Here is a 22,076-nt window from a genome sequence, read left to right as displayed (position 1 = left end):
TAGAAATTCAAATGCAAACTCTGAAGATATACAGCAGGATCAGACACTCATCATCTGTAGGGATGTTGAATTTCAAAGAGCTGTTAAGAGTTCCTCTGTTAACCTTGCAAGACATCAATCTGCAAGCAATTGGAATCTTCATCACACTTAACAGCAAGAACTGACTGATCTTAAAAATCTCCTAGTTCAAGGATGATACATTGATCAGGCACACTAGTGGACTTTGAAGCTTATGGTAAGAAACCCAAATATCAACTGTAAGCTATCATTGTAGTAATGAACATAGTAATGGTACGGGTATTTATTTACTGCACATTTTCAAGTTACCAGAAAAATTCACCGAAGCCCACCATATAAATTGGCTCATGGGACAATAAGATGGATTTCTAGAGAGATGGAATTGAGGGATTTGGTGAGAAGGCAGACAGGGGTTCACATCAATCAAAAAAAGGAACTATTTCCTGTTCCTAAAAACTCCCAACTTGCAAATGATGAAAATTCCCAAATGACATAGCTGGGAACTCGACTGGGATGATTTCCAAGGTCCAAATGTGGGAAATCTGACCATAAGCCAGATATTTTATGTAGCTGGTACACCAAGTAAATGTGGTATGGGGATGAGTAGAGTAGAATTTGTACACAGATCAAGGTAGACTCCTCCACACACCAGTGTATGGGTGGTATTGATCCACAGTGACCAGGGAGACCGAGTTTAACCCCCTTTCTATATTGCATAAACTAATATTAGCCGGGTGTGGTACGATTCCCCAAAGTGCCACCAGGTTAAAGGGGTAGGACAGGGAACAAAATGGCAAGAAATCCTGATTGCTAGTTAATATTGTATTGCCAACAGGAAAACATGTAAGTCGACATTACAGGGCACTAGCTAGATCCAGCTTTGCTACTCCTCCTGGTTAAACAGCCAACTAACACTTGTTGCCTAGGTTGAGAGTGGAATTACCTCCTGTGGCATTCGTGACATACTAGTTTGCAAAGGAAATGGCGACTTGCACAAAGTCTCAAAATATATTTACACATTTTCTGGGTCTATCTTTTAATTCTTTACCTCTCCCATTACCACCCAATTTTACCTTGCACCATTTTGTCATTGACTCACTCTTGCCTTCTCCAACCTCTCAAAAGACATCCCTTTGTTTATTCCTCAATCAACCATCATCACCACTCTTTTCCTCACTCTGTGCTTACTTAAAAGCTGTTAATCTCTTAACATCTTTCATTTCTATGAAAGGTCATTGATTGAAATGTTAACTCTTTCTTTCTCCACAGATACTGCCTGACCTGAGTATTTCCAGCATTTTCTGTTGTTTCAGTTTCCAACAACTGCAGTATTTTGCTTTTGTATCAAAATACATTTTCTATAATTTCTAAGGTTCAAATCTCCAAATATTTGCCCCAGCGTTTGGATTTAAAGACTACAATGAAAAAGCTAAAATTATTGTACAGAGATTGGGTACATACTATTTCATTCCTGGGATATGGGTGTTCCTGGCTAGGCCAGCACTGTTGCCCATCCCTAATTGCCTAGAGAAGGTGGTGGTGAGCTGCATTCTTGAGCTGTAGGTAAACCCACAGTGCTATTTGGAAGGGGGTTCATGGTTTTGACCCAGCAATATTGAAAAATGACAATATAGTTCCAAGTCAGGATGGTGTGTGGCTTGGAGGGGAACCTGCATGTGTTGGTGTTTACATGTATCCTCTGTTCTTGTTCTCGGTGATAGAGGTCATAGGTTTGAAAGATGCTGTCAAAAGGAGCCTTGGTGAGTTGCTGCAGTGCATCTTGGAGATGGTACACACTGCTGCCACTGTGTGCCGGTGGTGGCAGGGGTGAATATTTAAGCTGGTGAATGGGTGCCAATCAAGTGGGCTGCTTTGTCCTGGATGGTATTGAGCTTCTTGAGTATTGCTGCAGCTGCACTCACCCAGGCAAGTGGACAGTATTCCATCAAACTCCTGACTTGTGCCCTGTAGATGGTGGACAGGCTTTGAGGAGTCGGGAGGTGAGTTACTCACCACAGGATTCCTAATCTCTGACCTGCTCTTGTAGCCACAGTATTTATATGGCTAGTCCAGTTCAGTTTCTGGTCAATGGTAACCTCCAAGATGTTGATAGTGGCGGTATTCAGTGATAGTAATGTTGTTGAATGTCATGGGGAGATAATTAGATTCTTCCATGTTGGAAATGGTCATTAGTCCTACCAATACGCCACTTGTGTGGAGCGAATGTTACTTGCCACTTATCAGCCCAACCCTGAATATTGTCCAGGTCTTGCTGCATGCGGGCATGCACGACTACAGTATCAGAGCAGTCAAATCAGCACTACAGATGGGATTTGTCAGAGTCCGCAGCCTTCGCTATCCCCAATGTTGTTTCTTGATATCACTTGGAGTGAATCGGATTGGCTGAAGAAAGGCATCTGTGATACTGGGGATCTCAGGATCATCTACTCAGTACTTCTGGCTGAAATGACTGCAAATGCTTTAGCCTTGTCTTTTGCAGTGAAGTGCTGGGCTCCCCCATCACACGGGAATATTTGTGGAGCCTCCTCATCTGGTTCACTGTTTAATTGTCCACCAGCATTCATGATTGGATATGGCAGGTCTGCAGAGCTTTGATCTGATCCATTGGTTGTGGGATCAATTAGCTCTGTCTAGCACATGCAGCTTTCACTGTTTGGCATGCAAGTAGTTTTGTGTTGTAGCTTCACAGAATCACAGTGCAGAAGAGGCCCTTCAGCCCATTGAGTCTGCACCGACACGTGAGAAACACCTGACCTACCTACCAAATCCCATTTACCAGCACTTGGCCCATAGCCTTGAATGTTATGACGTGCCAAGGGCACATCCAGGTACTTTTTAAAGGATGTGAGGCAACCCGCCTCCACCACCCTCCCAAGCAGTGCATTCCAGACCGTCACCACCCTCTGGGTAAAAAGGTTTTTCCTCACATCCCCCCTAAACCTCCTGCCCCTCACCTTGAAGTTATGTCCCCTTGTGACTGACCCTTCAACTAAAGGGAACAGCTGCTCCCTATCCACCCTGTCCATGCCCCTCATAATCTTGTTCACCTCGGTCAGGTCGCCCCTCAGTCTCCTCTGCTCCAACGAAAACAACCCAAGTCTATCCAACCTCTCTTCATAACTTAAATGTTTCATCCCAGGCAACATCCTGGTGAATCTCCTCTGCACCCCCTCCAGTGCAATCACATCCTTCCTATAATGTGGTGACCAGAACTGCACACAGTACTCCAGCTGTGGCCTCACTAAGGTCCTACACAACTCCAACATGACCTCCCTACGTTTGTAATCTATGCCTCAATTGATAAAGGCAAGTATCCCATATGCCTTTTTCACCACCCCACTAACATGCCCCTCTGCCTTCAGAGATCTATGGACACACACGCCAAGGTCCCTTTCTTCCTCCGAACTTCCTAGTGTCATGCCGTTCATTGAATACTTCCTTGTCAAATTACTCCTTCCAAAGTGTATCACCTCACATTTTTCAGGGTTAAATTCCATCTGCCACTTATCTGCCCATTTGACCATCCCGTCTATATCTTTCTGTAGCCCAAGACACTCAACCTCACTGTTAACCACCCGGCCAATCTTTGTGTCATCCGCAAACTTACTAATCCTACCCCCACATAGTCATCTTTGTCATTTATATAAGAGACAAATAATAGGGGACCCAGCACAGACTCCTGTGGTACGCCGCTGGACACTGGCTTCTAGTCACTAAAGCATCCTTCTGTCATCACCCTCTGCCTCCTATAACTAAGCCAATTTTGAATCCACCTTATCAAATTACCCTGTATCCCATGTGTATTTGCCTTCTTTTTAAGTCTCCCATTTGGGACCTTGTCAAAGGCTTTGCTGAAATCCATATAAATGACATCAACTGCACTACCCTCATCTACACACCTGGTCACCTCCTCAAAAAATTCAATCATATTTGTTAGGCATGACCTTTCTCTGACAAAGCCATGCTGACTATCCGTGATCAAACCTTGCCTCTTCAAGTGGAGATAGATATTCTCCTTCAGAAATTTCTCCAATAGTTTCCCTACCACTGACGTGAGACTCACTGGCCTGTAATTCCCTGGCTTATCTCTACAACCCTTCTTAAATAGCGGAACCACATTGGCTGTTCTCCAGTCCTCTGGCACCTCCCACGTGGCCAGAGAGAAATTAAAAATTTGGGTCAGAGCCCCTGCGATCTCCTCCCTTGCTTCCCTCAGCAGCCTGTGAAACAAATCATCTGGACCTGGAGATTTACCCACTTTTAAGCCTGCCAACACCTCCAATACCTTGTCACTCCCTATATCAATTTGCTTAAGAACCTCGCAGTCTCTCTCCCTGAGTTCGATACCTTCATCCTCATTCTCTTGGGTGAAGACGGACATGAAGTATTCATTCAACACTCTAGCAGTATCCTCTGGCTCCACCCATAGATTTCCCCCTTGGTCTCTTATGGGCCCTACTCTTTCCCTGGTTATTCTCTTCCCATTGATATACTTACAGAATATCTTGGGATTTTCCCTGCTTTTACCAGCCAGAGCTTTCTCATCTCCCCTCTTTGCTCTCCTAATTGCTTTCTTAAGCTCCACCCTGCACTTTCTGTACTCCACTAATGCCTCTGCTGATTTGCTTCCCTTGTACCTGCTAAAAGCCTCTCTTTTCCTTCTCATCGTAGCCTGAATATCTCCGGTCATCCACGGTTCTCTGGGCTTGTTACTCCTTCCCATCACCCTAGAGGGAACATGTTCAGCCTGTACCCTTCCCATTTCCTTTTTGAATGCCCCCCCACTGCTCCTCTGTAGATTTCCCCACAAGTAACTGTTCCCAGTCTACCTTGGCCAGATCCTGCCTTATTTTACTAAAATCCACTCTCCCCCAATCCAAAACATTTTTTTGCAACTTGTTGATTTCTTTGTCCATAACAAATTTAAACTGTACCATGTTGTGGTCGCTATCGCTAAAATGCTCGCCCACCACCACCTCACCCACCTGTCTGGCTTCATTCCCCAGAATTAGGTCCAGCACTACGCCGTCCCTTGTTGGACATGTTGACCTAAAAAGTTCTCTTGTACACATTTCAAGAAATCCACTCCATCCAAGCCCTTAACACTATGTCTATCCCAATTAATGTTGGGAAAGTTGAAATCACCTAATATAATTACCCTATTGTTATTGTTTTTACACACCTCCACAAATTGTGCACATATTTGCTCCTCAATTTCCCGCTGACTATCTGGGGGTCTATAATAAACACCTAACAATGTGGTTGCCCCTTTTTTATTCCTAAGCTCTACCCAAAAAGCTTTATTCAATGTCCCCTCCAAAATATCATCTCTCTTTACTGCAGTAACTGACTCCTTAACTAATAATGCAACGCCTCCTCCTCTTTTATCCCCTCCCCTGTCTTGTCTGAAAATTCTATATCCCGGAATGTTGAGCTGCCAATCCTGCCCTTCCCTCAACCACGTCTCAGTGATGGCTACTATATCACAATTCCACGTGTCAATCCTTACCCTCAACTCATCCGTTTTACCTGTAATACTCCTGGCATTAAAGTAGAGGCCATCCATCCTTGCCTTATTCCCTTGAAGTTTAATGCAGCTGTACTCCCTCTGACTTGATTGTTTTACTGTATTATGATGTGTTCCTATTCTGCTAACATTGTGTCCCCTCCAGGGACATTCTGTGTCCCAACCTTCACCAGGTTGCCACCGCATTTGTAGGTTTGCCTGGTGCTGCTCCTGGCATGCCCTCCTGCAGTCTTCATTGAACCAGGGTTGAACACCCTGGCTTGATAGTAATGGTAGAGTGGGGGACGTGCCAAACCATGACATTACAGTTTGAGGTTGAATACAATTTTGCTGCTGCTGATGGTCCACAGGGCCTCATGGAGGCCCAGTTTTGAGCTGATTGATCTGTTCTGAACCTATCCCATTTAGTACGGTTCTAGTGCCACAGAGGACAATGAATGGTATCCTTTGTGTAAAGATAGGACTTCACCTCCACAATGACTGTTTGCTGTTTATTCCTACCAATACGGTCATGAACAGATGCATTTGGAACAGGTAGGTTGGCAGGGATCAGTAGTAGGACAGGTAGATTGGTGAGGATGAGGTCAAGTAGGTTTTTCCCTCTTGTTGATTCTCTCACCACCTGTCGCAGGCCCAGTTGGCCAGCTCGGGAATAATGATGCTACTGAGTCACTCATGGTGATGGACATTGAAGTCCTCCACCAAGGACCAACTTCATGAGGCTGAAGTCATGGGTTACTGGGCAATAGTGACCCCTGTGCTCCTATATGTTTCAGAGACTTGGAAAACCTATAGCATCTGGTGGCAAGAAAGGCAGCCCAACAGCAGAGTCCTTTCCCAAGTCAACATGCCCAGAATGGAGGCGTTAATCTCTCAAAACTTTGTCAGGAACATGCAGAGCTGAAGTTGAGGCATTGGGAGATCGGACAAACTTCGCACCTATTTGATCCTCTAAGCACCATCTGTCCCATATGTGCCAGAGTCTGCAGATTGGGCACTGGGACAGAGGACTTATGAGCAGGAGTAGGCCATGCAGCCCTTTGAGCTTGCTCTTCCATTCAATAAGATCATGGCTGATGTGGTTGTGTCTCAACTCCACTTTCCTGTCTGCTCCCCATAACCCTCGAGTCCCTCGTCTATCAAAAATCTGTCTAACTCTGTGTTGAATAAATTCAATGAGCCTCCACTGCTCTCCACGACCACTACCATCTAGAAGGACAGGGGCAGCAGATGCATGGGAACACCATCATCTGGAAGGAACTCCAAGCCACTCACCATCCTGACCTGGAAATATATCACCGTTCCTTCATGTCACTGGGTCAAAATCCTGGAACTCCCTCCCTAACAGCAATGTGGGTGTACCTATACCACAGGGACTGCAGCGGTTCAAGAAGGCACCTCACCACCACTTTCTCAAGGGCTATAAATGCTGGCCTAGCCAACGATGCCCACATCCTGCAAATGAATACCTAAAAAAAATTACTAACGATCCCCTGAAAGAAAAAAATTCTCCTCATCTCAGTCTTAAAAGGGAGACCTCTTATTCTTAAACTGTGTCCCCTAGTTCTAGTCTCCCCCACAAGAGGAAACATCCTCACATTATCCAACCTGTCATGTTCCCTTAGGATCAAATATGTTTCAATAAGATCATTCTTCTCTCATTCTTCTAAACCCCAATGGGTTTAGACCCAACCTGTTCAACCTTTCTTCATAGGATAAGCCCTTCAACCCAAGAATGAGTTAAGTGAACCTTCTCTGTACTGCTTCTGATGCATTTATATATATTTTCAAATAAATGCCCTGTACAGCTGCAGTAAATCATCCCTACTTTTAAATTCCATTCCCCTTGCAATAAATGGCAACACTCCATTTGCCTTCCTAATCACTTGCTGTACCTGCATACTAACTTTTTGTAATTCATGTCCCAGGACACCCAGATCCCTCTATATCACCAAGTTCTGCAATCTCCCCCCATTTAAATAGTGTACTGCTTTTCCAATCTTTCTGTCAAAATGGACAAATTCAAATTTACCCACATTATACTCCATCTGCCAATTTTTTGTCCAAGCATTTCACCTGTCTCTATCCCTGTGTAGACTCTCTACCTCCTCTTGACAACTTCTTTTCCTACCAACCTTGGTGTCATTGGAAAATTTAGCTAACATAAAGCCAAATCATTGTTACAGATTGGCAATAGTTGAGGCTCCAGCACTGATCCAATGGCACACTAGTTACAGCTTGCCAACCTGAAAAATACCCATTTATCCCTACTCTCTGCTTCTTGTTAACTAACTAGTCCTTTATCTGTGCTAACATGTTATCCCCTATGCCATGTTCACTTATCTTGTATAGTAACTCATGATGTGGCAGCTTCTCAAATGCCTTTTGGCAATCTAAGTACACCACATCTACAGGTTCCCCTTTATTCACCTTGCTTGTACTGATCAGCCATCTCAGAACCCATCGAATCAGCATGGAAACAAGTCATCATCGATCCCAAGGGACTGCCTAAGACGATGATGATATTTGGTGCCCTTGCTACCCTCAGTGCTTTTTCCAAGTGGTGTTCAACATGGAAGAGTACTGATTCATCAGCTGAGGGAGGGCAGGAGGCTGGAATCAGCAGGCACTTTCGTTACCCGTGTTTGCCGTGATGCCATGAGACTTCATGGCATCTGAATTCAATGTTGAAGACTCCCAGGGCCACTCCCTCTCAAATGCATATCACTGTGCCACCTCTGGAATAGTGGTGGAGGAGTATGGCTACTGCAGGTTGTCAGGCACAACTTTCCTGATGGTAATGAGGACTTTGCAGGGTCAACTTGGCAGAGTTTGCCGTTGCCGTTTCTGCTGCTCGGCCGATGCCAGGTTGTCCATCTGATTTTATTCATTCTACTTTTCTGTAGTTGTTTGATACAACTGAGTTGCTTACTATTATAAAAGCAAAATATTGCGGATACTGGAAATCTGAAATAAAAACAAAAAAATGCTGGCAAAACTCAGGTCTGGCAGCATCTGTGGAGAGAGAAATAGAGTTAATGTTTCAAGTCTAATATGACCCTTCTTCAGAACTGACTAATGTAAGTAGCTTACTAGTCCCTTTCAGAGGGCAGTTAAGAGTCAACCACATTGCTCTGAGTCACATGTAGGTCAGACCAGGTAAGGATTGCACATTTCCTTTCCTAAAGGACATTAGTGGATCAGATGGGTGACCATTTCATGGTGACCATTACTGATCCCAGCGCTTTTATTCCAGATTTATTAACTGAATTTAAATTCCACCAGCTGCTGTGATGGGATTTGAACTCTTGCCTCCAGAGCATTAGTCCAGGCCTCTTACTTACTGATCAAGTAACATTACCACTACACAACTGCTCCCATTTGTCTCAAGCTGTTGGCAGATAAGGTCCAGTTTTGTGCAACTATTGATGTCATTATGTGGCTAGACACTATTTTGTTATAATAATAGAACAGAATGTTGTCCTTCCCTCAATTACAAATAGTTACTACCTCAATAGATATGAAATAAATAAACTAGCAAACAGAGATTCACAATTAAAATGTGAGTACATGGCTGAATTGCAACATGTTTGTTACTCCACACCAGCAAACAAAATGTTTGCATCGATATTAAATTTTCATAACACAAGCTGTGAAATTAAAACTTAGCATCAATTATATCATGCTTTGGTGAGAGTTGCAATTAAGTATTTTTGTTCCACAATATGATGCTACTTAGACATACCCTTCAGCAACATTTAATACCATACAGTCCATTCACAAATGGTATAAATGTATGTTACTATTAAAATACTTTCACAAGATGTTGTGATCCTATAAGCATAACACTAATTATCTGACCCCATGATGAGCTTCTAACCACATATCCATTCTGTCAGCAAGACTGCCTGTTTACATATCTGTATCATTGCCTGACACCCCTGTGTTAGTCCATCCTCTGCTGAAACCCTCATCCATGCCTATTTTACCTCTACACTTGACAATTTCAATGCTCTCCTGGCCAGCCTCCCATCAACTTGAAAAAGCTCTGGCGCCTTTGTCCTAACTTGCACCATGTCCCATTCACTGATCACCCCTCTGCTTGCTGGCCTGCATCGGCACCCATTCCAGCAATGCCTTGATTTTAAAATTCTAGTCCTGGTCTTCAAATCCCTCTATGGCCTCATTCCTTCCCATCTCTGTAACTTCCTCCAGATAATTAGTGTTATGTTTATAGGATCACAACATCACGTGAAATTATTTTAATAGTAACATACATTTATACCATTTGTGAATGGACTGCATGGTATTAAATGTTGCTGAAGGGTATGTTTAAGTAGCATCATATTGTGGAACAAAAATACTTAATTGCAAGTCTCACCAAAGCATGATATAATTGATGCTAAGTTTTAATTTCACAGTTTGTGTTATAAAAATTTAATATTGATGCAAACATTTTGTTTGGTGTGGAGTAACGAACATGTTGCAAGAGATCTTGGAGTTGCTCCAATTCTGGTCTCTTGCACGTTCCCAATTTTAAGTGCTCCATTAGTAGCAGCTGTTCCTTCAGTTACCTAGGATCTAAGCTCTGGAATTCCCTCTGTAATTCTCTTCGCCTCTCTCTTTTCCTTTAAGACGCTCCTTAAAACCTACCTCTTTAGCCAAGCTTTTGGCTGCTTAGCCACATAAAGAGACTTTAGGACAAGTGTAAAATTTTCATAGAACCATAGAATGTGTACAGCACACCGGAGGCCATTTGGCCCTCTGTGTCCATGTCAGCTTTCTGCAAGAACTCAGCTAATCCCACCCCCCCCCCCCCTCCCTCCCTCTCTTTCCCGTCAACCTACACATTTTCTCTGTTCAGGTGCTTGTCCAATTTTGTTTTGAAAGTATCGATTGCACCTGCCTACACCACACTCACAGGTACTGCAATACAGATCCTAAACACTTGCTGCATAAAGAAGTTTTATTTCATTTCACCATTGGTTCCTTTACCAATCAGGGTAACTCTCTTGTGAAGCATCTTTAGACATTTTATAACATTCATGGTGTTATATAATGGCAAGCTGTTGTTTAGAACTGCCATTGAGACCCACAAAAGTGGTGTCCATGAAATATCCAAATGGTATTAAGCTTTAGGTGTTAAAATTAAAGATTAATTTTTACTGGCATTCTGAGAATTTACCCAGACTTTGTTGGCTCAAATGTTTTTCGCTAATTTTTCAAAATAAAAACTGAAAAATACCAAGACATCCTGTGCTTTTAAATAGGCAATAAAATCTGATTTTTAACATTCTTAATGAGTTTTATTTTTTGGCTTACAAGAGTTCAACAATATTCACAAGTAGGATGACAGTGTATAGTAACTGATCTCTTCACTACCAGCTGAAGTGACACCTTCATTCATTTCTACATATTTTACAAGTAAATGAAATAATAATTTGAGTAAACAAGTTGACAGGTCAGATCAATCAAACCTGTCATTGTGGGAAGTTAAAGCACTAACACAGCAGGATAGGATATCATATAGCAGTCCTAGAACTTGAATTAATAACTATCAGTTGAACAATAAAGCAAAGACAAAAAAGGTACATACAAACATATGAATTAGGAGTAGGCCATTCAGCTCCTCAAGCCTGCTCCACCATTTGATAAAATCATGGCTGATCCAATTATGTCCTCAACACCACTATCCTGCCTTTGACTCCCTTGTTAGCCAAGAATCTATCTACCTCTGCCTTAAAAACATTCAATGACCCTGCCTCTACTACACATTAAGAGGGCTCCACAGTCTCACAACACTCTGAAAGAAACATTCTCCTCATCTTCATCAGGAGGCCTCTTATTTTCAAACTGTGTCCCCTTAGTTCTGGTCTTTTAACATCCACCCTATCAAGTCCCCTCAGGATCTTATATGTTTCAATAAGGTCACTTCTCATTCTTCTAAACTCCAATGGATACAGGCCCAACCTGTCAAACCTTTGCTCATAAAGGTCCCAGGTATTAGTCAAGCGAACCTTCTCTGAACTGCTTCTAATTATATCCTTTCTTAAGTAAGACGACCAAAACTATACATGGTACTCCAGATGTGGTCTCACAATTCCCTGCACAACTGTGGCAAAACATCCCTACTTTTATACTCCATCCCCCTTGCAAAAAACATTCATTTGCCTTCCTAATCACTTGCTGTACCTGAATACTAACTTTGTGTGATTCATGTACCAGGACACCAAGATCCCTCTGTACCTCAGAGTTCTGCAATCCCTCCACTTCCATAATTTCCAGCTTTTCCTTTCTTTCTACAAAATTGGTAACATTTACCTCCAACACCAGCTCCTCATCAAATTCTCCATCTTCCGCCATTAAAACGGACAGACACAATGTGGTGGGTAGGGAACAACGCTGGGGACTGTGGGAGTTGTAGTTCATCTGACCGGCTGGGCCCCAAGAGCGGAAAGGGGAGATTTAATGAACTACAAGTATCCCGTGAGGCTTCGGAGCTGGGGCAGCGGGGAGGACGCGCAAACGCATGCGCCACTTTCGGCCTTCGCGCACTGACGGGGCCAACGGCCGCGCGCGCGCGCTGGGGCGGTGACGTCAGGTGGAGTGCGCGCCTGCAAGGGTAGGCGGTTGGGCTGTAGGGGGCGCGTGCACGAGCAAGAGCCGCGGCTCGAACCGGACCGACGGGCGGCGGTTGAGAGAGAGAGAGAGAGAGAGCGAAAGTGAGAGCCGTCTACTTCACGGACGGTGAATCCTTTTTAAAAAATACCTCCATATGTTCTATAAAGTTTACTACTGTGCAGTCGAACAGCACCGATAATCTCTCCCCCCTCCCCCGCCGTCGCAGGGAGGTGTTTTGTTCGAAAGAAGTCCGGGGAGATGGAGCGCTAGGAGAGCGCACGGCGCCTCCCCCCCACCCCAGGATGAGCGCAGGTGAGTTTGTTCCGCCAACTCTCCGCGGATTCGGTTTCGGTCTCGGTCTTGTTCTGCGCTCCGAACATTCCGTTCGTTTCGTAGCGGAGTCCGTGCTCCCCCCGTAAGCGGAGTGAGGGTGCAGTGATTTCAGGGGCTTTGCTCCTCCCCGGGTCCCCGATGTCTTTATGTCCACAAATTGGTGGGTCAGATTTCCACTGAGAGCCTCCATCCCCCACAACACCGACCCTTATCCCACTTAATGGTTTTTGTTTTTCATGCTGAGAGTTATCTCGTAGAGTGACAGAATCTCTTTTTTTGGTAAAGGAAACTTTTTTTTTCCTCTGGAGAAATATTCCAATCAATCAGAAATGGTCAGTTTCTTTGCCAAGATAAATTGTTGGAGTTTCTCTTTTTGTTTGCAAACTTGCAATGTTGATGATTTGTTCGATCACTTTGATGATTAGTCATTTAATTCACGAATTCGACCGGCAGCTATTTTCTTTGGAATACAACGAGGTGTAACGGGTAGATTGATTTGCATCTTCCCACTGACCACATCATTTCTCATTTGTCGCCTTTCTCTTTAGTCACTCCTTTTGAGGACATCAGCCCTGTCCAAATTTGTCTTTCATCCCTTCGGCCAGCAGTCCAACAAATTCCAACCAACATCAGCTGCACAGAATCCTTTTGTGCCGGTGTCATGTACATTCTCGTAACCAGTTTACACTTTGTAACTGGATTATGTAAGGAAAATAACTTTGTCCTTTTTTTTCGTTCAGAGGATCTCGATGTAATTTTAAAAAGTTTTCTTGAAGTAATCAATGCAAAATGAGGGTTATCTTTAATAACTTTACCACATATATGGCTGGTGTGATCCAAGTTAACCGGAAAAGTTGAAGACTCGGACTCGAAACGTTAACTCTGTCTTTCTCTCCACAGATGCTGTTAGACCTGCTGAGTTTTTCCAGCAATTTTTGTTTTTGTTTCAGATTTCCAGCACCCGCAGTATTTTGCTTATATCTTAACCGGAAAAGTTTATTGATGTGTCAGTGTTGTACAATTCTAAAGAATAGTATTTTTTTATTGAATTATAAAATTGGCGAGATCTGCTGTAAATGGCACTGCATCCTTATGGAGGTTTCCTTATCCAGGATTATGTGATTCAAAGCCTTAATTTCTTTGGCTCTGAATGACATTGTTCCTGTTGTTTCTGTGTGACATCTGGTTTGTATTTTGAAACTGTTTAAAACCATGTACTGTTAGGAAACTCTTGTAATTTTTAAGTGGACTGCACTAAAGTAGTAATTGTTTTGTGTTTTTGGAGAGCTGATGTGTCTTTGGCACTTCTGATTGACTAGCTACTAACCCCCAAACTTCAGATGCTTCCTTCCTATTGCTGTGACCATCAGGTTTTAATGCCCGGTCGCAGCTGACATTGAAACCCATTCTTCAGTATTCAATGGAGCTTTCTCTGTTTCGGAGGGGCAATCCTTAATCTCAAATTTCTGAAAGTCCCTAAACAGATTTAAACAAATAAAGGTTTGAATTGAGTATCTTGGATTACAAAAAAAATGTTCATAGAAAAAGTCAGAATTTTCAACCATGGTTTAAAGACTGAGTAGTGCTGTTCATGAGGGTGGTAATGATTAATTGTGTGTGTTCTGGTTATGTATTGACTAAGCATGAAATCCTTTTAGCACTTTTCTAATGACTGAAATAGTTAAGATAGTATCTAGGTAAGCCATGCCAGGAAGATGAGGAAGGTTTCACTTTTTGTTTCTGTTCTTGATTACTTAGCTGATCCGACTGGGTCAGTGGAAGGACTGCGACTGTTCAGTTTTGCACTTCTCGGTCATGGAATGGAAAATTGGCTGAAGTTGCACCTCCTGATTTCCATCCAGGAACTCCTGTGTGGACAGGATTGGCCCTCTTAGTCTCATAGTTTGCCATATGTGAAGAATGATCACCTGGGTAAGGTGCAAGAAAGTGACCAGCACCCATGGAATCATTGCCCAGTGAGCAGCCAACACCTCCAGGGGAAGGAGCAGGAGCCAAATAAGCCAAGAATTTTAACAAAATTCCTTTGACGTTTGAAGTGCAAAACCTGACAAAGTAACAGCAGATTAACTTTTTGCCTATGGTAGGGAAGCAGTATTCCTGTTGACTTGTATGAAGTGTTAAATATACCCATGTGGCGTTCTAAAAATGCAATCGATCACACCCATTTTCCCACCTTCTCACAATGTTCCTGAATCCTTTTCCTCTGAATTGGCTTTTGAACCTGTTTACCCTTTCTGCTCCAATGACTGTTCCTAGTAACTTTTCACAACTCTTGCTGCCTTTTCGGTACAAGAGCTGCTTCCCTGCCTGCTGTTATAAGTCTAAATTTTGCATATACAGTAACGTGTAAGCTGTCATTCTGTTAAATTTTAAAATCTTTCTCCTACATTGTCTTGAAGAGTATCAGTATACAGTATCAAATTTTAATTGGTTGCTAAGAAGTGATTGAGAGTGGTCTAGATAACTCATCGTTTGAAGCTATCTCTTCGAGGGGAAATACCTGGTCTTTGCTCGTTGTCCTCTCGTTCAAATTTGTCCACAATACCATGAATATTTCTTTGGAGTTGCAATTACTTGTACTGCCAGTAAGTTAACTATTCAAGAATAATTTGCTCTATGTGCCTTGTATGCAGCAAAAATATGTATAATTGAATATATGCAATGTCTAAGGCTTAACGTTTCAGTGTAAAATCTTGGATGGCAATATTTTCTTTCTGTAGGGAAATTTGTTTTCCACTTAATTTGCAGTTGGTTAGTATTCCAATCACTGCTTGCATTGCAAAATCAACCACACTTGTAAATATTAAGCTTTTTTAAACCTACAAACCTGTTAAACACCTACATTTGTTAATCTTACTTTCTTTTTCCGCAGTTGTTGCTACGATGAATAGCTTTGGCTGCTGTGTAAGTTCCTGTGATGTTTGTTTACATTTTTGGACTGCTACCTGAGTGCAGCTGATGTTCCATGTTCATGAACCATTTTATTGGCAGCTGGAAGTAGATAAAATACTATGTGTTACTGTATGCTTCAATTCTTATTATAACATGGCCACATTTTCCTTTTGACAATTATGTAGTTGTGAATCAGAAAGGTGTTACTATCATAAACTCCTTCAAGGATGATGTACTGTAGAATGTCTGACTGGCATTTGGCTCATATTCTGAGTATCAAATACATAATTACTGAAGTTTATTCATTACCATTGAGTGGTCACACCTTGATAATTCTTTATCATGCATGTCTCCTCTGGCTAGAGTGCACAATTATGCTATCTCACGTCTGTGCATTTGCACGCTTTGTATGCTCTCTCTAGCTCTATTTTGTCTGTTGTCCTTCCCCGTCCCCATCCCTGCCAATGTTTTTGTACATATCTGCCATAAAAGTAGGCCATTTAGCCCATTCTATCTGTTCTGGCTGTTTGAAAGAATAGTGATGCTTAGCCACATACAGGGTTACAGCCAAAAACCAGGGGCATAAGTTTCTGATTTTCTACTGCCTCGCCAACTCCCTTTTATTTATGGAATCAGCTTCCACCATTTTTTCAAGTAGAGCCTTCCAGATCCTGAGAGTGCTCTAAGTGAAAACATTTCTGCTTATCTCCTGTCTGAATCTTTTGCCAATAATTTTATATCTGTGAAATCTAGTTATTGATCCAATCATCAGTTTTTCTTTTTCTACGCTAACAAAGCCTCTCATCATCTGGAAAACCTTTACTCGGGTTACTTCTCAAACTTTCCCTTCTAAGCAACACAGAGCTAACTTTTCAAACATCTCCTTATAATTGATATCTCTCATCCCTAATAACGTTCTAGTACTCTTTCTCTGTACTCTTTCTAAGGCATTTACATCTTTCTTGCAGTGTGATGCTGAGAATTGTCTATAATTCTCCAACTAAGGCCTAATGAGTGATTTAAAGAACTCTACCCTGATATATTTACCTTCATGCCTGTATTTATAATAAATCCATGAAACCCACATGGTTTTTTAACCACCTTATTTGCTTGTCCTCTATCAACTATATCTTCTCTTCCTGTCCCCTTCCCATAAAGCCCCTGGCCTTGCTCTCACCACATGCCTGTGTGCTCTGATTTATGCATATCCTTGTTCCCATGTTTGGTCATTTACTTTATCTTGCCTGTGTGTGATTGTGCTTTCTCTCCGTTCCAGTCGCATGCTCTATCTCTAGTCAACTTGCATCCTAGCTCTGTGTTTCATCCCTCTGCCCTCATTCTATCCTGTTGGTGTTTTTTTCTCCTCTCCTTTTGTCTCTTTTGTCTGTCTGCATTTACTTTCCCTCTTGCTCTTCTTACAAGTTTTCCACTTGTGCTCTTATTGGCAATTGGCTCACACTGGTTCTCAATCTTGTCCATTATCCTCTTTTTAAAAACAGTGCCAATGTTACAACAACATATTCCAAGTTACTGTAATTGTTTCAGTAATATGTACATTTGTGCTGTAACTTAGTCCATGTGATACTTTTTTGTTTAAAAATCGGCTCTTCTAAAACGCCATATGTTGTCAGTTTTTGTCTCGTCTAAGCTATAGAAATACAAGTTTTTTTATGTGTATCTTTTTCTTGTAGAAATCAAGAAACCACCAGTAGCCCCTAAACCCCGATTTGTTTTGGGAAAGAAGCCACCTCCTCCCCCAGTTGCACCAAAACCAGACATCATCATATCAGAACCATTATCAACACACAAAGGACCAAAACCAGCATTAGCACCAAAACCAATATTGTCAAAAATTACTCCAGTGGCTGAAGTAAAGCCAACACCACTACGAAATAATAAATGCTCAGAGGGAATTAAGCGAGAATTGAATGAAAATGTGAAGTGTCCAGCTTGCCAAGATGTTAGTGATGGAGTGCAAAAGGGAAGCTGTGAATTAACTCATGGTTACATTAAATCAAACTGCTCATGTAAAGCTGAATATGAGTATAAATACATAAATGGTGAAAATAAATATAAAACTCAAATTGTCATTGACCACTTGTCCAAACTGGAGACTTTGGAAAAAAACAAAAAATGCGACCAAACAAATTATTCTTCTAGGATACAGCACAGGCCAGAGACTCAGTCTGGCAAAACAGTTAACAAGTACCAGATAGTTACCAAAGCTGGTTTCCCAGAGCAGAAATTTAAAGATGTCTTAACTCAGGTTGTATCGCCAAACAATTATCTTCCAAAACAAAAAGATGCACATTGTGATGCAGATGTCAAATTGCACAGCAGCAGCAATGGGCAAAGTGTACTGTTTAATACTGACCAAACCTTCCAAAATATTAGAAATTCTAAAAGGAATACAGGAGAGCCATTTCTTGATGGGACGAAAGACTATGAAGTTAAAAATGCTGCTGATCAATCAGAAAAAGTGATAGAAAATGGTAAGAATTGCCATTCTCCTGGTATTGACCACAAAGAGAGGATACATGACAGTCAGCCAAAAGCCCCATTTACAGTTGCAGGAAAGGACAAATTGATCTTTCAGGACACCAATTTTTTAATTACTACTTCAGCATCCACTTCAGTGTCTTGCACCAAACCAGTTCCTATGCCAAAACCAAAGAAAGCACGCCTAATTGGTCTTATCAGGCAAAACTGTGTAGATGACAGTGTGGAAGATGCTGTGGATCCTAATGTGACATGCAATGATTCTTGCTTCAAGACTCCTGAAGGAGCTACTGTAGATTTCAAGAAGCCATTTGGTTCTATGGATGCTGATAGTGTCTCTAGGTGTAACAGTGAAAGTTCATATCAGACTGGCAAGATGAATAGCGCACTCTTACAAGATAATATTACTGAGCTAAGTCAGGCAAAAGATTATTGTAGTCCAAGTGTCATGTCCTGCAAAAAGCCAGTTCTGGATGTCAGCTCTAAAGTCAAAATCACTTCACACTTACAAAATAGAAGTAAAATAGAAAAAATAAAGAAAGATTTGGAAAATGGTAACAGAACTTTGCCAGCAGGCAACAAGGGCAGTTTTATTAGAAGTAGTTCTCTCTCCATGAGTTTGCCCAAGTACCTCAGTTTGTCATATGCTCCAAAAGTGCCTGTATTAAACAGAGAGACTGGTTCAGATTTTGAAAAAGTAACCAGCAGTGAAGAAATGCCCACTAAGTCAGACATCTCCCCAAAGACTGTTCCAGAAAAACCACAGCGTCACAGCCTGCCTGCATCTGTTATAGTTAAAAGGGATCTGTCAGTAGGCAATGATAGGGGTGCAAGCAGTTCAATGGAAAATGATTCAGAAGACCAACATGGCAGTTTATCCAGCAGAGAAACTAATAGTAATGAACACAAAGCAGTTCACCTGAGTGAGAAACCTGTATGGAAACTGCCACATCCTATTTTGCCTTTTCTGGGGAGTCCAGGCACTGTGACAGTAACGAGTACTTCACAAAATAAAGAAACTATTATTACAAAGCCAAGAGCTAAATCCTTGTCATCTGCTGATTCTGAAAAGCTGGAAAAGTCACCAAAAGAGCCTTCAAAGAAAAATTCATTTAAGAGGATACTTGGTATAAAACTCTCTGCTAAAATGAAAACTGATTTTCAGAAATTTTTGACAAAAGGCAGCTATTCACTAGACAGTGCACCAGATGGACTTCCTTCTGTGGAAAGTAAAGACAATAATCACTGCATTTCAGGGTCACTGCCAGGTGATCAGAAGAATAAACCCGTGAAAGCACATTCTGCAGATTCCTACTACCAAAGTGCAAAGAAAGACCATAAACTCAAAAACCCCTCTGATTTTCCAAATAACTTTCCTGCTCAACCGGAATCGCTTATTGAGCTGCATAAAGGATGTCCACAGAATTCTAAAGCACAGTTGAATGAATCACAGCCTATCTCTCCTAAATATGAAAACATCAGTGCCAATTTTGATTGGAAAAGTTCTTCCAGTGTTGAAGACTGTGACACTACTATTTATGAGATACAACCCTATGCAGTGTCAAGCTGCTATCAAAAATACAGAGCAACACAGAAGAACCAGTGTATCAGGTAATTATGAGATTGCTAGTACGTTATAGGCATGCACAAAACTTATTAGTTGTAGAGGAGAATCTGATTATCTTAAATAAAAGCAGAAAATGCTGGAAATACTCAACAGGTCTGGCTGCATCTGTGGAGAGAAAAACAGTTAACGTTTCAGAACTGTGACCTTTCGTCGGAGTTCTGATGAACAGACCTGAAACAGTGGGCGAAATTTTACGTTCTTGCCGAAGCCAATGAAGTTTAGAATGTCTCGCCGCATTTTACGGGGCTGTAAAATTCTGCCTGGTAAATCAATTTCTCTCTCTCAGATGATGGTACATCAACTGAGTATTTTCAGCTTTATTTAAGATTACCAGCATTTGAAGTGTTTTGCTACTGATTATCTTAAACTTAACTGTTCATGGTCAAAATTTCAGCGCCTTAATTCATTTACAGTGTGACTGAATGAACTAACACTTCAGTTTATAATGAAATTTCTTATAAAAGATAGCCACTAAACTACATAAAAGGGCCCTTCCATTGTTGTTGCCTTAAAGAGAAATGTGAACATATCTTGTAGACTATAAACTACCAAGCTCTCGATTCCACTGGTTTCTAATTGTATACATTAATGAAGTAGAAAAGATTCAGTATGAGCATTAAAAGGTGCTCACTTTAGAGCAATGCACAGACTGAATCTTTCAGTCTGAAAAACTTCATTTATGTATACAGTTAGAAACCAGTGGAATCTTGAGGTCACCTTGAACCCAACCTGACTTCCAATATAAATCCTCAGAATGTTCAGATACATAATTCCCTGAAAGTGGCGTCACAGGTAGACAGGGTTGTAAAGAAAGCTTTTGGCATACTGGCCTTCATAAATCAAAGTATTGAGTATAGGAGTTGGGATGTTATGCTGAGGTTGTATAAGACATTGGTGAGGCCAACTTTGGAGTATTGTGTGCAGTTCTGGTCGCCTAACTACAGGAAGGATATCAGTAAGATTGAGAGAGTGCAGAGAAGATTTACTAGGATGTTGCCGGGTCTTAAGGAGTTGAGTTACAGGGAAAGATTAAACAGGTTAGGACTTTATTCCTTGGAGCGTAGAAGAATGAGGGGAGATTTGATAGAAGTTTACAAAATTATGAGGGGTATAGACAGAGTAAATGCGAGTAGGCTCTTTCCATTTAGATTAGGAGAGATAAACACGAGAGGACATGGCTTTAGGGTGAAAGGGGAAAGGTTTAGGGGGAACATTAGGGGGAACTTCATTCAGAGAGTGGTGAGAGTGTGGAACGAGCTACCATCTGATGTGGTAAATGCGGGCTCACTCTTAAGTTTTAAGAATAAATTGGATGGATACATGGATGGGAGAGGTCTGGAGGGTTATGGACTAGGTGCAGGTCAATGGGACTAGCGGAATAATATTTCGGCACAGACTAGAAGGGCCGAATAGCCTGTTTTCTGTGCTGTAGTGTTCTATGGTTCTATGGTTCTAATGTTACGTTTTACACAAGTCTCGGCAATATAGGTGACAGCAAGATAAATGAAATAGTTCCACTATTTTCTTTACTCTCCCACAGGATGTGGGCATCGCTAGCTAGGCCAGCAGTTATTGCCCATCCTTAACTGTCCTTGAGAAGGTGGTGGTGAGCTGCCTTCTTGAACCACTGCAGCCCACATGATGTAGGCACACCCATAGTGCTGTTAGGGAGGGAGTTCCAGGATTTTGACCCAGCAACAGGATATATTTCCAAGTTAGGATGGGGTGAATGCCTTGGAGGGGAACTTCCAGGTGGTCGTGTTGCCATGTATCTGCTGCCCTTGTCCTCCTAGATGGTAGTAGTCGTGGGTTTGGCAGGTGCTTCTTAAGGAGCATTGGCGAGTTTCTGAAGTGCATCTTGTAGATGGTACACACTGCTGCCTCTGTTCGTCAGTGGTGGGGGAAGTGAATGTTTGTGGGTGGGGTGCCAATCAAGCGGGCTGCTTTGTGCTGGATGGTGTCAAGCTTCTTGAGTGTTGTTGGAGCTGCACAAATCCTGGCAAGTGTAGAGTATTCCATCACACTCCTGACTTGTGCCTTGCAGATGGTGGACAGGCTTTGGGGACTCAGGAAGTGAGTTACTTTCTGCAGAATTCCCAGCTTCTGACCTGCTCTTGTAGCCACAGTATTTATATGGTTGGTCTAGTTCAGTTTCTGGTCAATGGTAAGCCCCCCCAGGATGTTGGTAGTGGGGAATTCAGTGATGGTAATGCCATTGCATGTCAATGGAGATGGTTGGATTCTCTCTTGTTGGAGATGGTCATTGCCTGGCACTTGTGTGGTGCAAATGTTGCTTGTCACTTACCGTCCAAGCCTGAATGTTATCCAGGTCTTGCTGCATATGGACACGGACTGCTTCAGTATCTGAGGTAGCAGTGAATGGTGCTGAGCATTTTACAATAATCTAATATCCCCACCTTATGATGTAGGGAAGGTCATTCATTCATTGATGAAGTAGCTGAAGATGGTTGGGCCTAGGACATTGCTCTGAGGACCTGCAGTGATGCCCTGGGACTG

The 22,076-nt window shown here is 42.1% G+C and overlaps 2 protein-coding genes across 3 annotated transcripts in view; one reads left to right on the top strand and one right to left on the bottom strand.

Moving 5' to 3' along the window:
- Positions 1 to 11,988, bottom strand: part of vezt (vezatin, adherens junctions transmembrane protein) — a 79,987-nt gene extending 67,999 nt beyond the window's left edge. Inside the window, exon 1 of the mRNA XM_078553695.1 lies at positions 11,888 to 11,988. Coding sequence (XP_078409821.1) covers positions 11,888 to 11,929 — 42 coding nt within the window. The 5' untranslated portion in view covers positions 11,930 to 11,988. The remainder of the gene's footprint in view (positions 1 to 11,887) is intronic.
- A 151-nt stretch (positions 11,989 to 12,139) lies between these two features.
- The window catches only part of fgd6 (FYVE, RhoGEF and PH domain containing 6), a 148,471-nt gene continuing 138,534 nt past the window's right edge, over positions 12,140 to 22,076 (top strand). For both annotated transcript variants that reach the window (XR_013578160.1, XM_078553694.1), the window contains exons 1-2: positions 12,140 to 12,499; positions 17,125 to 19,543. Coding sequence is in view for 1 of the 2 variants with exons in the window: in XM_078553694.1 (XP_078409820.1) it covers positions 12,490 to 12,499; positions 17,125 to 19,543 (2,429 nt within the window). In the remaining variant the exon portion in view is untranslated. The remainder of the gene's footprint in view (positions 12,500 to 17,124; positions 19,544 to 22,076) is intronic.

This window comes from Cetorhinus maximus, chromosome 12 (genome assembly GCF_964194155.1).
Source record: "Cetorhinus maximus chromosome 12, sCetMax3.hap1.1, whole genome shotgun sequence".
Taxonomy (NCBI): Eukaryota; Metazoa; Chordata; class Chondrichthyes; order Lamniformes; family Cetorhinidae; genus Cetorhinus; species Cetorhinus maximus.
The sequence above is the reverse complement of the archived record's forward strand: the minus strand, read 5'-3'. Positions and strand labels throughout refer to the sequence as shown.